The following is a 15,561-nucleotide window of genomic DNA, read 5'->3' as shown; positions in this document are numbered from 1 at the left end:
CCCAGCACAGCACTGCTCAGTCTGAGCTTGGAGTAGCCCCCAGAAATCCTTCCAATCAAATTACCAGTCCACTGTGTACTGGTTAACTTAACTGAGTTACCACCAGGTGACTTACATCTGCCAAGTTAAAACCACACCCCTAAAAGCCAATGTATTGCAAAGGAAGCCCTTGAGTTGCAGTTGTTCCAGTTGTAAGCCTTCAGTATCTTCCGCGCAGTGCACCAGGCCCCTCTTCCCTCCCTCGGAAAAGGCTAAGCTCTTCTTTTCTTCCACAACTGTCCTCTCTTCTAAATCAGAGTTCTTCAACTATTAACTTACTATGGTCTCACTTCCCTTGCAAGGAAGCTTTTAAAACTGTTTTTATCCTATTAACCCTCCTTTCCCCCAGGTAATTTAAGTATCACAGATACATAGCACATGAAGTCTTTTATGACTGTAGCCCTTTGGGAAACCTCATCCACTGTCTTATCTAAAATTTTCCTGCTTGCTCCAAACCAACCACTGGGACTGTCTGGTTCGAACACAGTAACAGCACCTTCTGAGGAGGTAGCAGATCTCGGGAGGGTGCAGATGAAGACCAGGAGGTACGCAGGAAGCAGCCAAAATCAGTCCCAACAATCAGAGCATTAACATGTGGATCAGTGCAAGCCAAAAGAACACAAAAAATCTAGACTTTTCACTAGAAATCAATGTTGCCAAGTAATTTGAAAAATTTTGCAAGTACAGAAAACTGTATTTTTCTCCCAGCTTTTCATGTACAATGCCTACTTTAGGGAGTTTTCTAAGGAAGAAACAAAGAGAAGGAATTTGGGGCTATGGTGTACATGGAGGTGAACACCAGAAGGCACCCCATGCTACAGGGCTATGGAGCTTAAGATCCTGCCAAGCAGGATGACCCACACAAGTCTGTCATTCACGAAATGTTACCAGACTTCTGGGGGCAGTTTTGGTGGAATAGGCACCACTTTAATTCATCTTAACAGCCAGTTTTAGAGGTGAACCCCACTCTAACCCATGAACGTAGACTCTCAGTTTGCCACCTAAAACTTTCCTGGATCCTAGTATGAAGCCCTTATTTCCCTGCTCCCAGGGCTCTGCTCCTGCCTACATCTGTGCCAGCTACATGGTGCTTCCCTCCCCCAGGCCTGGAAAGACCTGAATGACTCCACTCCATCCTGTCACTTCTCCTTCTCTGTACACCTGCAGTGGATGTCACACCATGAATTCTTGATTATCCTCTGCCTGCTACTTTCCTGTAATTGTTTCTCATATATCAGTATTGGAGCCCCGCCTCCAATAGACTGTGACCTCCTCAGAGGTTAGAACTCAGAGGTTATATATCTCTTCCTCTTCTCTCCACTCAAAACTGCCAAAACTTACATTAAAGAAATATTTAACAGCCTGACTGCAAGGGCCTTACCACTATTCAGTCTTTCCATAATGAAATTCTGATTGATGATGTGAAAATTCTAGAGGCCTTCTTTTAAGAGATGGAGTCTCACTATGTTATCTAGGCTGGCCTTAAATTCCTGGGTTTAAGCTATCCTCTTGCCTCAGTCTCCAGACTGCACCTGGACAGGTCTTCTTTTTAAATGTAAAGATAAAGGTATGAGGCAGGCACGGTGGTACATTGTGGGAAGCTGAGGTAAGAGGATCACAAATTCAAGCTCACCTTGGGCAGCTAATTGATTAATGAGACCCTACCTCAAAATAAAAAAGGGCTGGAAATATAGCTTTAACTTGAAGTCCCTGGGTTCAACACCCAGCAGTACCACAAATACACACACACACACACACACACACACACACACACACGCACACACACAGGTGCAGTGCTGATACTACTGAATCTACTTTCCATAGGCTAAAGGGATCCCTCCTAGTACTGAATCTATATTTGAAGCCCCAGCTCTCCTGTGATAGTAACACTCTTATATAAATGGCCCTTTAAAAAAATCATCACATGGGATGCAAATTTCTATTTTTTTCCTAACAACCGGCATTGTATATAATCCTGAACTGAAAGGGTAACGTAGTTCACCACAGTCCTCAGACAAGAACTGGAATTCACTGAAATTGATGGGCTATTGTGCAGAAAGAGGATGAGAACAACTTTTCACCTAAGTCCGAGGAATGAGGTGAAGAACAATACAGACAGCTCACAGGGAGAGTAGCTGCACTACAGGCAGGGTTGAGCAGCACTTTGAAATCTGCCACTAGCCCCAACCCATGCTGTCTCCAGCTTGGTGCTCGCTTTCATTTATCCAGGGATCAGTAGCCAGGGGGGGAAAAGTTTCATTCTCCAGCTGTTGTGTCATTTCCCTTGATAAGTCCTAAATTGACCACGTTATCCGCCACCAAAGGAGCCTTCCTGTGGTAGGCATTTTTTATTATGTGCCCTTTCAGGGGACAAAGGCGGTCGTGTCAGTAAACTGCTATGGGGAGAAGAGGCAAAGACAATATTATTCTCACGGTTTCCTAAGCATGCTCTTCGGAGGGGCTAATGTGAACATAAGAAATTAAGCAACATTCTCATCTGTTAGCCTGGCTGCGTGGTGATCAGGGGAAGGAGAAACATAAACTACTGTTTTTTTCAAGGGCAATTATAACATGGAAGAGCCCAACTAAGACATTTCCAGTCTGTATGCTTTTGCACACTATTTGAATGTATTTGGGTAGGTCTCCCCTTGCTGGCTGTTATTTGCTAAAAACTAAGAAGGATGCTCTTGCCTTTCAGAAGTGGCAGCAAGAGTGGGATGTGGCCTCATCTGCCACAGAAGCATCTCGAAGGATGATTGTGCAGGTGAAATGCACTGAGACAGGAGCTTGGTGGGAGACAAACAGGAGGTTCTTTGGTGTGGGTTTGCCCACCCTTCTGCTCTTAGTGAGAACCATTTCCTTATGTGCCGTAATAGGCGGAGGGGACTCGGCTGCGTTTTGATGCATTGATCCTGTTTTTGAAAACATCTCCACAGATCCTCAAACTGCAGCGGGTGAGGTGGATGGGGTTAATCTGGAGGAGATCCGAGAATTTGCCAAAGCTTTTAAAATCCGGCGCCTGTCCCTTGGCCTGACCCAGACTCAGGTGGGACAAGCTCTCAGTGCCACAGAGGGCCCCGCATACAGCCAGTCGGCCATCTGCAGGTAACCCGCGCCGCATGCTGTCACCCACCCCTGCCGGCCTGGGCCTCGTTTGCCTGCGCGGCTCAGCTTTTCTTCTTCGGGTGGGCAGAGCTGGAGGGTAGAGCGTGGGAACAAGTTTGGGGTGGGTGTGTGCTGCCATGGGTGATCTGGGTGGGAATGAGGGTGCTCGAGCAGATTGGAGGGGTTCTGGCTCTGTAACTCCTGTCAACTCACCAAGGACTTCCAAGGCGGTGTCACTGGAGCTACACTACCCCGGGCCAGGAGCCTTTCTCCTGGACCACCAAATCTTGTCGGCACCTCTGTGTCCTGAGCACATGTTGTACAGCTGACCATCTCCATATGTGTTAACGTTCCCACTATTTCTAGCCATGGAGATGGCCATCAGGATTTTCCAAGAAAATACGCATTTAGAAAAAAAAAAAAAACCTTGAAGGAATTTTTAAATGTCTTCCCAGAAACGGCTTTCAAAGGGCACGTTAAAGAAAGAAGCAACTGCTTTAAATGGTTCAGAAAAGGGTAATGGGAATCTGGCCTGGGGGCATCCATCCACACCCCACCACCAAATTAAATAAATAAGTGACCAAATCAAGCCTTGGTTGTGTGGCAGTTGATCTGGGTTAAGTCGTCAGAAGCGGACCGCGTGCATGCCTGTGTGTTGCACTGATCCCATGTTTATGCATGAGGTCACAGAGGTAGTTCGGTAAGAGCTTTTTCCTCTTGGGCAATGCCTTGTGAGTCCTCCTCCATCAGGAAAAGCCAAGAAACCAACTCTAAACTCATTTAAGTGGATTTTGTTCTTGGTGATCCATGAAATGCTGTCTTTTTATCTGCTCTTTATACTTTTAATGTATTCCCCAAAGGACGGAAGTGTACTTTTCCTGCAGTTTAAGACTAAGGTTATAAATAACATCGGTATGGGGTAGTAGCTTGCAGCTCACATTTTGCTCAATGATTTTCCATAAAACCCATTGATTGTTGTTAAATACAAAAAGCACCATAGGATCCTCTCACTTCTATGGCCTCCCCTACTGTTTTTTCTTATAAGATACCTCCCTGTAGAAAATAACCTTTATTCAGTCTATACAAGGATACCACTGCTGAGAAATTTGTTTCAAGGCTTGTATATGTTATTCCAAACAACACGGACGGAAGCATCGGCACTAACAAGCCGCATCAATGATATGAATAAGATGCTCCCTGTTGGGAGACATTAATTTTGTTTCATCTTGACAGGCTCGTGATAAAGGCAGGCATAGGAATTTAAGTTGTTGCCAATTTGCTACTGTTGCTAAATTCCTCTTTGGCCTATTTTTAGCCCTAAAATGTGATTTCCTCTTATTGACTGAAGTGCTAGCTAATGTTTTGACTCTTATACCTAGCATTGCTTGGGCAACCCCAATCAAATATGTTGATTTCTAAAGCCTTCCCCCAGAGGGGAGCTTAAAAACGCAACAGAAAGCAGACAGCTTGGGAATTTTTTTGTATCATACCACAGGTCAGATGTTCGCACTTCATAACCTTTCTCCAGCTTCCAGTGTTTCAAGGAGGTCATTTTAGGAGCCACAAACAAAAATAAATGACATAGGTAACTAACTAAAAGTCTAGGAAGAGATCAAGTTGGATCTCCCTTGCCGCGCACTCAGAGGGTGGGAAGGGTGTACATCAGAACACATGCGTTTGGTCATCATTTCTCCGAGATTAGTTGCAGGGACTCCTAGGTGCTAGCTTTAGTCTCTTTTTATCAGAACCAGAGAAATAAAAGGTACTACCAATACATTGGACATCCCTACCACAAGCTCTGCCCCTTTGTGCCATGGCTTGTGCCATGGAGAGGCTGTTGTGATAATATTGTGACAAAATGTAGCATGTGGCTAATGGTCACAACCACAGAGAGATTTAGTGCAGCTTGCTATTAAATAATTTGTTCACTTGTACTGAAAGCAAATATACTTCTTCTTTCCCTTGACCAGTACTGGAAGCTGGGTTTATTCAGAAATAAAAAAAGGAACCTCCTCGAGCTCTACCCTAGAAGGAAATACCATGGTAATCACATTAAGATTTGATACTATTTGTGCTAGTTACCACAACATAAGAGGTCTAAAATACACTGCAAAAAATGAGATTGTAGTGCCTAAAAAGAGCATATCCTTTACTGTCCTTTTGCAAAAATCTTCACAAAACATATTGTAACTAATGCAGTTACATTATAAGAACGATTATAATAAGATGCATTCTGCAGCCAGGTAGTCCTTCCCCACTTGCATGGGGCACTTTAAAGGAGAGAAGAGAATTCTGTGTATCCAAACCTGTCAATACGGGAAGGTTATGGATTTGGATTTAGAGTAAGCACACAAATGAATAAAAGAAACTGGTGCTTTTTTTTGTATTTCATTGAGAGTATGAATTTTGTAGCGGAATAACCTCTTAAAGCACTATATATAATTTGTCCAGAGTGTTTCATATTTTTTAGTCAATGTAGCAAAGGATTGCTGATGACAATTGATATATAGAAGACCTCATTTACAGAAAATGGTATCATTCAAGTACAGTTTGCAGATCTCGCACATTAGACACAGCTTGATGTCCTGGTAGAGAAGCAAACCATTCGGCTGGATGGCGACTGGGAGCATAGGGCAGCCTTCTCCCCTAGGGCTGGGTGTTCCATAGTAATTACCATGTGCCCAGCTGTTTAAGCCACAACAGCAAAGCAGCAACTGGGCTGTGTTTTACCTGGAAAGAGAGCATGTTATTAATGTACATATGGTGAAAATTGTTACCAGAGAGAGAGAGAGAGACAGAGAGAGACAGAGAGAAGTTAAAATGAGACACAAAAGAGAGATAAGCAGGAACTTTTCACAGTCATCATAAGTGACTGTAATAACTGTAAGACTTTCATAACTAAGACGATGGGGAGGAAGTTAAGGAAGAGCTATGTAAAATACAATCATGTATTGTTCTGGAAGTCGATTCCTAGGGTTGTTTGGTTGGTTTGGGTTGGGTTTCTTTGGCAATACTGGAGACTGAATTCAAGACCTTGCCACTGAGCTACATCCCCAGTCCTTTCTTATTGTTTGTATTTTTTTATGTCTTATTAAGTTGCCCGGGCTGGGCTCCCACTTGCGACCCTCCTGCCTCAGTTTCCCAGAGTGCTGGGATGACAGGTGCGCACCACCACACCCAGCTATTAGGATTAATTTTTGACTCACGGATTCTGAGGACTGGGGAACCAGAGCTGGTGCACTTGAAACAAAGAAGTAGACCTGAGATTTTCGAGGGAAAAGAGCTGCTAGTTGTCTGTGTCCCCATCGTGACAGTGTGTGTGTCCTCTGTCTCACCTCTCCTTGCCCCCCGCCCGGTCTGTGTGTGTCCCTATGTGCTTTGCATGAGCCAGCATGGCGCACGCGGGGAGGGTGGGCACTGGCTTGGGCTGGGCTGGCTCCATGCAGCTGGCTGCTCCTGTGGAGTGACTTCGCCCTGCCAGGCAGTCTAGGAGGCAGGCAGGCAGGAGGCCCACCCTGGCAGAGGACCCAGTGTAAGACTGTTCTTTCTCAATTCTCCCCCCAGACACACCATCCTGAGAAGCCACTTTTTCCTACCACAGGAAGCCCAAGAGAACACTATAGCTAGCAGTCTCACAGCCAAACTGAACCCTGGCCTTTTGTATCCTGCCAGGTTTGAAAAGCTGGACATCACCCCTAAAAGTGCCCAGAAGATCAAGCCGGTGCTTGAGCGGTGGATGGCTGAGGCTGAGGCCCGCCATCGAGCCGGGATGCAGAACCTCACCGAGTTTATTGGGAGTGAACCGTCCAAAAAGCGCAAGCGGCGCACCTCCTTCACACCCCAGGCCCTTGAGATCCTCAATGCCCACTTTGAGAAGAACACACACCCCTCTGGGCAGGAAATGACCGAAATTGCTGAGAAGCTGAACTATGACCGGGAAGTAGTTAGAGTTTGGTTCTGCAATAAGAGGCAAGCCCTGAAGAATACAATCAAACGCTTAAAACAGCACGAGCCAGCCACCGCAGTCCCGCTAGAGCCCTTAACAGACTCTCTGGAAGAAAACTCCTAAAGAGAGGCCCATGCATATCAGAAGTGAAATCCACAGAAACGAAATTCCACCCTCGGGGACTCCGCCCAAACAGAAAGAAAGAAAAAGGAAAGAAAATTAAATTTAAAAACACCCCCAGTGATCATCACCCTTGTATGTAAAAGACTAAGCAAAACACCAAATGGACAGAACGGTTTCTACATGTCCGTTGGTTTTCCAACAAGAAAAAAAAAAAATACAAGAAATTTTTTGGGAAATTTTTAAACAAGGAATACACCCCGCAGAAGGTGCGCGTGGTAGGATAGTTCCCTCCCCACACCTGTCTCCCCAAAGCCAGTTTTTTTAAAAGAAAACCAAATAACCACATACTTTTTTCTGTATATTATGAAAATGTGAACACATTTTAAGGAAAAAGAAAAAAAAAAAAAACTAAACTAAACCAAAAACAAAAAACAAAGAAACAAACAAAAAAACCAACAACAAAAACTTGTATCTGTTCAAAGCGAATACAAGCCTGCCACCTGCAGGAGGGACCGTGTATCCTGCCGGGTTCTAAGTGCTGATTCACTATGAAAAACCTATTAACCAAAGTCAGAAATATGGCATTGCAAACGCAATCGTTCGTCTACTCTTTCTTCTCTGCGTGTAAAGTTGTGTTACGAGTTTTTACATTTGTACTAATGGAAAACTAGAAATCCTGGTTTCTGCCGTCTTTCCCATCTACTGTCTCCGCCAACCGGGTGGGTGCCGTTGGAGCCATTCTGTGAGGCTCACTCTCGGTTCTGTTTCTTTTTCAGTTCATGTTTCTGTTTGTTTAAAGGTGTGTGTTGCGGGGGGCATCCTGGATCCTGTGCCAAAACACTGGTTGCTGTCTTCTCACTAAGACTTGAGGGTTTGGGAAAAGAAAACGGAGCTCGCCTTTCCCGTTCCTCCCCTATTTCTCCCCGGCACATGGGGTCGCCGGAAGGCAGTGGCTTTTCCACTACTGAAATGCAGGAGAGACTCCACAGCGACGAGGGCTTTGCTAAGTGAACTGTCAACACCGCCTTAAGCTCTAATCGTGCTCACTGTCCACACCAGAGCTTGGGATTTTGCTCAGTCTGCTGGCCACGTACATGAAGAGCTGACCAAAACGAATTTTGTAATATAAACATAAGCTGCACATTTGGTTCAGTACTTACATCTTTGTTATGCTTCTGTGCAAAGCAATTTCTCTCAAAAGTCTGATAGCCAAAGAAATATCTCCAGGTTTCAGTCAAAATACACACAGGCATGCACACACCCATATCCACCAGCACAAAGAAACAGGCCACAAAGAAATTAGTAGCGACCAGATCCTTAAGGCCCATCGAGTGCCCTGTAAATCTCATCTTTTCTGCTACTTCTTTCATCTTATAGCAATGGCAGGCTTTTAGGGGAGGAAACAACTGTCCTTGGGATATACACAGGAATCAGAATAATGACAGGCAAACTTAAGCAGTTGCAATTGCGGCCTGGAATTGGGTTCTTGAGGACAAAGAAGTTTTAACGGTGAGGGGTCTCCACTAAAAGAAAAATATATAGAAGTAGCTCGTGTACCACATCAGAATAGCCTTCACTAAAGAACTAGGGGATTTGTTCATTTTAAAAATAACTTCCTCAGAAGATCTGTGGGCTACAGTAGCCTAAGAATCCATAGATTGTGCGGGGATGTAAAGACAGCTATTCAGGGCAACAGCTGGAATCTGCACCTGGTGTTTTCACCCAGGTGGGACACTAGGTGTTCTATCAAAGAAGCAGGCAAAAAAGAACTGTCGATTTGCTTGCTGTTGAACTGTAAATATTTATGAGTAATTAATGAATAATCATGCTCATGTACTATCTAGAGATAAATTGTGAAAAGGAAAAAGAAAGCCCACCTCAAGTTGCCCAATTCATTAGAAATTCCATCTCCTTCCCCCAACTCACTCCCTCTCCTCAAGGCTTCTAGTTTCTTCCAGTGGCCCCTTTATAGGTTGCATACTTGGGACAGTATAACTGTCCCTGAGATGATCCATGCATCCGTCAGGAGACTACCACCGAGGAAATTCTTCTAAAACTTGTGGAAGCAGTTGCTTGTAAAACTCTTTGCATTTCACCAGTCTGATGCTAACTGGACCACACCATCCTGATCCGCGCCAACTAAATCATGGCACCCATTTCTCACCACCTGAAAAGCTGCACAGATACCAACAACCCAGAAACCCACAACTTTATTGATTAAAACCAGATTTGTATTCTCCTAGGACCTGTTCCAAATTCCATCAAGAAAAGCTCCCCAGGAAGAGAAGTTAACAAGATAACATATGAAGGATGCTAAATGTTTAAATATATGCCGGCAGCTGTTACATAAGACCTGCACAGCCCTGAGATCTATAATTGGGAGGGTATAACTAGGACAGTGAAAACAGAAAAGCAATCATCCGGAGCAGAACAAAAAAGAAATATATTCATCTCATAGTCATAAAACCATTCACGTGCAGTGATTTTTTTTTAAAGTTTTATAATTTTGTATTGTTTTTTAAATTATTTATAAAGTGTTGTAATGCTTCTTATATTAATTTTTTACAGATAAATTTTTTGCTACAAGGCATAAAAAGGGTGCCTGAACAGATTCTTAGGAATATAAATTATATTGTGTAATGCATCAGTCTTCGAGACCACACCTATTGCTTAATTTTATTATGACATGTCTTATTTCCACTTGTAAACAACTTCATATGCCAATAACATTTAAGTGTCTTTTATGTTTCCATGAACTGAAGGTTAAGGTTGCCACCACCAAGAACAAAAATGAATAAAAGCCACTTTGGGCATATGTGATTGTACTTCAAGCTTCAGTATTTTTCTCACAAATTTTTAAGTTATTGTCATTTTTGTTTTATTTATTATATGATGGAAAATGTCAGTGGACGCTGTATTCTACACTTGTTTGTGGGACTCTTTTCTCTTTCAACTAAAAGAAATATTTTGAACAGCTGAAACTTCATAAGCATTTTCAGGGTTTGGGTTCTTTCTGTTGTAATCACACGGAGTCACACACAGACACACACAGACACACAACACAACACGAAAGAAAACACAAAGCAAAAGGAGCTAGGAAAAACAGAACAAGTAGAGGCGTGTCAAAGAACTCAAGCTATAACCAAAAAGAAATCATAAATTGCCTTTGTTCATCTTCTCTATGCTGGACCAAAGCTCAGTATTTGTAGGTATATGCACAGTGTATAGATATGGCTAAATGTTGCTGACAATCTCGCAATACTAAACTGTTCCTATTTTAAGAAGAAAAAAAAAAAGGAATACAAACTGTTCATCAGTGTTTTACCTCAACACTCTACTTGTACCCAGTCAATGACCAAGCTTAAACAAAATGGAGGAAAAGGAAACTGATTTTCATTTCCATGTTCAACTGTAAGATCTATTTGGAAAACACTTTGTAATAAGCTTTTTGTCATGTGATTTGCTGTCTTCAATTTGAAATTATGTGAGGCACATTCGTTTTTTTGTTAACGAAGTGAATTTACTTTCTGTTACGTTTTCTTTTTTGTTGTTTGTTTATTTGTTTGGTTTTTGTCCTACGTGCTGTGATCTAGACTGGTCACCAGGGTCACTTAGGAGGCACCGCAAGAGTACTGCTTCTCCATGCCTGGAGCGGGCAGCAGGAGGGAAGGCAGGGAAACAGACTGAGTTGTTCTGGAAAAACCATCGTGATGAGAAGTTGACATGATAGACTTGTGACCAAGAAGCCAAACTGGATATTTCAAAGCTCCTTACTTGCTCTGACATTGAAACCAAAGCTGATTTATCTGCACAGGTTGCTTAATGTTTAAAAAAATTAACTGTACTTAATCTAGAGCAATATCTGTATGGTTGGTAAAGCTGCACTTTGTGTATTTCTTAACAGCTTCAGATATGTCACTTTTAATTTGTATCATATAAAATAAAGAATTGTTTGACATGAGTGTCTAGGTTCAGTGTGTCTTACACTCAGAAACGTCGCTTAAATTATAAGCATTTGCATAAGCATATGTTACAGCCCCAAATTTTAAGAAAAGGAAATGGTTTGAGACAGACTGGTTAATACCATGATTATTTTAATTCTTCAAATGAAATACATACCAGATGAGATCTAAATATACAGTGAATATTTAAATTTTAAAACGTGTTACAGTGAAAGACACTTTGCCATTAGTGCCTCTCAAAAGACCCCCCCTTTGCTTCAAATGCACTTATCCCATCATTCCTGCCATCTTCTGAAGCAGTTCTGGAAGTCTTCTTTCCTGAGGGTCTTTATAAGGTATGATCAACACTATGGTTAATGCTGCTGCCAAGTGTCCTTCAGTGCAAAGGCAGGACAGTAAAATCATTACAGTATGTCTTCACCCACTTTATTCAGCACATCTGGTGCCATGTGACTTCTGACTCTTCCCCAAAGTCAAAACTACCATAAAAAGCAAAGGTTTTACATTGATTCCGGACATCAAAGCAGCCACAAAAGCACAAGTACAGACACTCTTGATAGAGAACTTCCAGAAGACCTTCAGAGAATGGCAAGTATAATGGGATAAGAGTGTTCAAAGTGAAGGACAGTATTTTATAGAGAGATTAATAACAAGATGCCTTTCACTGTAATATATTTTTGTAAATGTAAATATTCACTGTATTTTTCAAGCATGCATGTATTCATTGGTACTTCTTTGTTTGAAAGCTACAAAAAGTCAACTCCAACTTGACTAAACAACAAGACAGTCTGCCGTTTCCCTTACTGGGACGTCTTCTTGTGGCTGTATACACAGCTGGATGCAAAGATTTCAAGGATGTCATCCTGTGGGTGTTCCATGTGGCTTCCTTCTGAGATGCGTTATCTAACCATCAAGCCCAGGGCCTTGAGTGAGTCATATGCCTGCCTCTACATTAAACTTATCTCAGCCACTCTGGGTCACTGACACCTCCTGTGTGCAATAGGGTATGGGGGTCTCATGATGACTAAACCACAAGAAATGAAAGAAAGACCAGAAGGCAGACCACGAGCCATGACAGTGGCAGATAAAGCCCAGAGCCACCACCGGCAGCTGCTCATAACCAGCTGGGTGCAAGATGTTGTGCAGGGCTTTGCTGAGGGCCACTGTTCTTTGGCTCTTCAGCAATGTCTATAATCTCAAAGTCCGGAAAATCGAGGCATTTCAAATAGGCTCTTACTTGAAGTTTAATGCAGGTGTGAGGAGTAAATTAATGTTGTCATGTAATTTACTAACTCAAAGGGAAGGTAGGAGCATCTTATTAACACTACCAGTGAAGACATAGTAATATTCATAACCATAACATCTGTTCTTTTAGTGACCTTTGGTAAACATTTTCTTATACTACATGGAGAGCCATATATCAACTCCATGTTGTGATTCATAAATGTTTTGGGGCAAGCAACAGAACCCAAAATCTGAGCACCTGTACCCTGTAGATGGTTGAACAAAGTGGTCAAGAACCCCAGAACTGAGTTTAATAGAAGCAAAAAATAACATGCCCACATGAGTGGAAAAGAGTAAAAGACCAAAGAAAGTCATTTAAGTTTTCTTCCCATATAAAAGACTCTAAAAATATTCTGCATAAAGGTCCTACCTATGATTGTGCTTATTATTATGAAATATGCTTGTCTTCCTTTTAAAAAGTAATCCTTTAAATTCAATCATTTCATAACCCACAAATATCTACTGAGCACTTCTTATGTGCCAGGAAAGTCTATGTGCTAGGGACTCAGAAATAAACAGAATTTTCTGTTTCAGAAAACCTATCCTCATTGTGCAAAAAAAAAAGTCATATTTTTCAAAAAAAAAACATACCATGTCTTCTTGTAGTACTACAGTATTTCATAAATTAAAGTAAGTTTCAAAATTAAAATGATGAAAACTAGCTTTGAGACTGACTTCAGATGCAGAACATGAAAGGGTAAGAATAGCCTCAGCTTAGGAAACAATAGCCAGAGTCTGTTTTAACTGATTCCAAAAGGTGTTCCAATAATAATTTTCTACTAAACCAACCATACACACACAATATGCTCAGTGGCAAGTGTAGCGGGACAATGGTTGACAAGTTTGATCTAAAATCTATGGTTGGAAAGAGTCCAGAAGCTTCTGTGTCACATGTAGATATAACAAACTCTTCACTAACAAGCTCTGGTCTGGGCTCCTTGTCCATTGTCCTGCCCTTCAAAAGGCATCCGAGGGCACCCATGTGGCTCAGCTATTATCCTTTGAGGAAAGTCATAGTCAAAGGAGGAAAAAAAAAATCACAGTAGGGATATTTTCAGTATATTGGGTGGAGAACTTTCTAAAACATTAAATACTTGTTTTCTTATGTAGATTATGAATGTAATTTACCCTCTTTTTTTTTTTTTTTTTGGAATGGGAATTGAACCCAAGGCCTTTGCACTGAGCTATAGCCACAGCCCCAGTATTTTTTTTTTTTTTTATTTTGAGAGTCTCAGTAAGTTTCTCAGGCTAAAATTGAACTTGCAATTCTCTTGCCCCAGCCTCCCAGAGTTCTGGGATTACAGATACATAACACCACACCCAGCTTTATCCTCTTTTTGATGACCTTTCTCCTCATGATTGCTTAATCCTTGTTAATGAACAGATATCAGCCTTCTACAGTAGAGGTATAGGAGTCATCCCAAACCCCATTGTCTGTACACACACATACACACACACACAAAGCCACGTGGCAATTCTGTTTCATGATTTCCTTCAGAATCTGTCTCTTGGTTTCCACTGCCCACTGTTGATACTTAGTTTCAAGGCCATTCACCTCTCACCTGCCTCACCATGATATGTTCCTCTTAATCTCCTTATCCATCATATATTTGCCGCTGATTGTCATTCTAAAACGTCAGTCTAAATATACATCTCTCTTTGCAAACCTTTCTAACGTTTACCACTTCCCCTAAGATGAACAGCAGACTTCAACCTGGTACACATCACTTTCCATGACCTGGTCCTTATTAGGTCTTGAGCCTGACCTATCATAAATTCCCAGTTTATACAGTTGTGTCCTAGTCTTTCCAAACTTTCTAAATTTTTCCAATTCCCAAAGCATTTCTGGTGCCATACCCTCTGCATGGAATATCTATCCACTGCACTGTTGACTCACCTAAAGTCTACACATTCTGTAAGACTCCATTCTGTTCAGCCTATAAATAGTTTTTGGGTTCTTGCTATGTGTGAGATACCATGCTTTCTTCACCGTAACGTTTATCATCTGCATATGTATTAATCACCACTTATAAATTACGAGATCATTGCCACCATGTCTGAATGGCTCATGGACTTGACTTACAAATAAGTATAGTAAATTTGGAAATCTCTTTTTAACCAGTTGTCATTTTTTATGTAACAGGTTATCATGGTATAATAATGTAACAGTACTCTCACATTTGTATAATTTTATAAGCTCTCTCAAGTGCACTATTTAACTTGTTCCTAATATAAGCCCATGGAAAGGTGATGATTCCTATTTTATAGATGAGATCCAAGAATCATGAAAGATAGTAGGCTTGACCAAGATCCCAGAGTTCAGAGGTAGGTCTGTCACTTGACTATAACAGGCATTAAAGTACTCATCATGGTGAACACCCATGGAACCACACTGAAATGGTTTCTGGCATCACCATATCTTTGAATCATCAGTAGAAGAAAAAATCTCCAATATATGGTAGCAGGCCAGGCTTATGGTTGTTTACATTAAATTTCAATTGTCTAAAGATCAAGTCCAATATGGTCTAGTGATCAATGGTCTGGTGACCTTAGCAAGAATGATTGGTGCTTGGTAGTAAGATACATAACGGGAAATGAGAAGTGCCAAAGAATTCTGTTTCATTCCACTATTTCTGAAAATAAGGGTTACAGCTAAAAATACAGGGCTCTGATCATTCTAAACATGAAGAAGTTTAAAATCAATTGAAAGGTGAAGGAGAAAGTCACTAACCTTACCCACAAGTGAAGAACAGATTGTGTGTGTGTGTGTGTGTGTGTGTGTGTGTGTGTGTGTGTGTAAACAGGATGCAGAGATCTGGGCTGGTGGGTCCACTTCAGAACTGTCTCACACATTTATGCCACTTTTAAGAATTTTGATTATTCTCCTGAAGGGTAATGAGTCTAGTTTTACCAGACCTGCAGAGATAGCCATTTGGGAACAAGTCATTCTCTTCCTTTTGTCTTAACCATGCCCCAAAATCTGGGATTGGTATAAAAGTGCCTGTATATATTCAAGGGCTTTGTTATTGAATTCATGGGGACATTATCTCTGAACCAAGGGATATTCCCAGGGGATTTAGCTATTTGCACATATGCAATGGT

General features: G+C 41.7%; 1 protein-coding gene across 1 annotated transcript in view; it reads left to right on the top strand.

Annotated features, from left to right (window-relative positions):
• Pou6f2 (POU class 6 homeobox 2) overlaps nt 1–7,591 on the top strand; it is a 475,860-nt gene extending 468,269 nt beyond the window's left edge. The window contains exons 10-11 of the mRNA XM_005397733.2: nt 2,976–3,144; nt 6,709–7,591. Coding sequence (XP_005397790.1) covers nt 2,976–3,144; nt 6,709–7,213 — 674 coding nt within the window. The 3' untranslated portion in view covers nt 7,214–7,591. The remainder of the gene's footprint in view (nt 1–2,975; nt 3,145–6,708) is intronic.
• Nucleotides 7,592–15,561: the final 7,970 nt, after the last annotated feature.

Source organism: Chinchilla lanigera, unplaced genomic scaffold, assembly GCF_000276665.1.
Source record: "Chinchilla lanigera isolate Chin_1 unplaced genomic scaffold, ChiLan1.0 scaffold00059, whole genome shotgun sequence".
In the NCBI taxonomy this organism is placed as follows: Eukaryota; Metazoa; Chordata; class Mammalia; order Rodentia; family Chinchillidae; genus Chinchilla; species Chinchilla lanigera.
The sequence above is the reverse complement of the archived record's forward strand: the minus strand, read 5'-3'. Positions and strand labels throughout refer to the sequence as shown.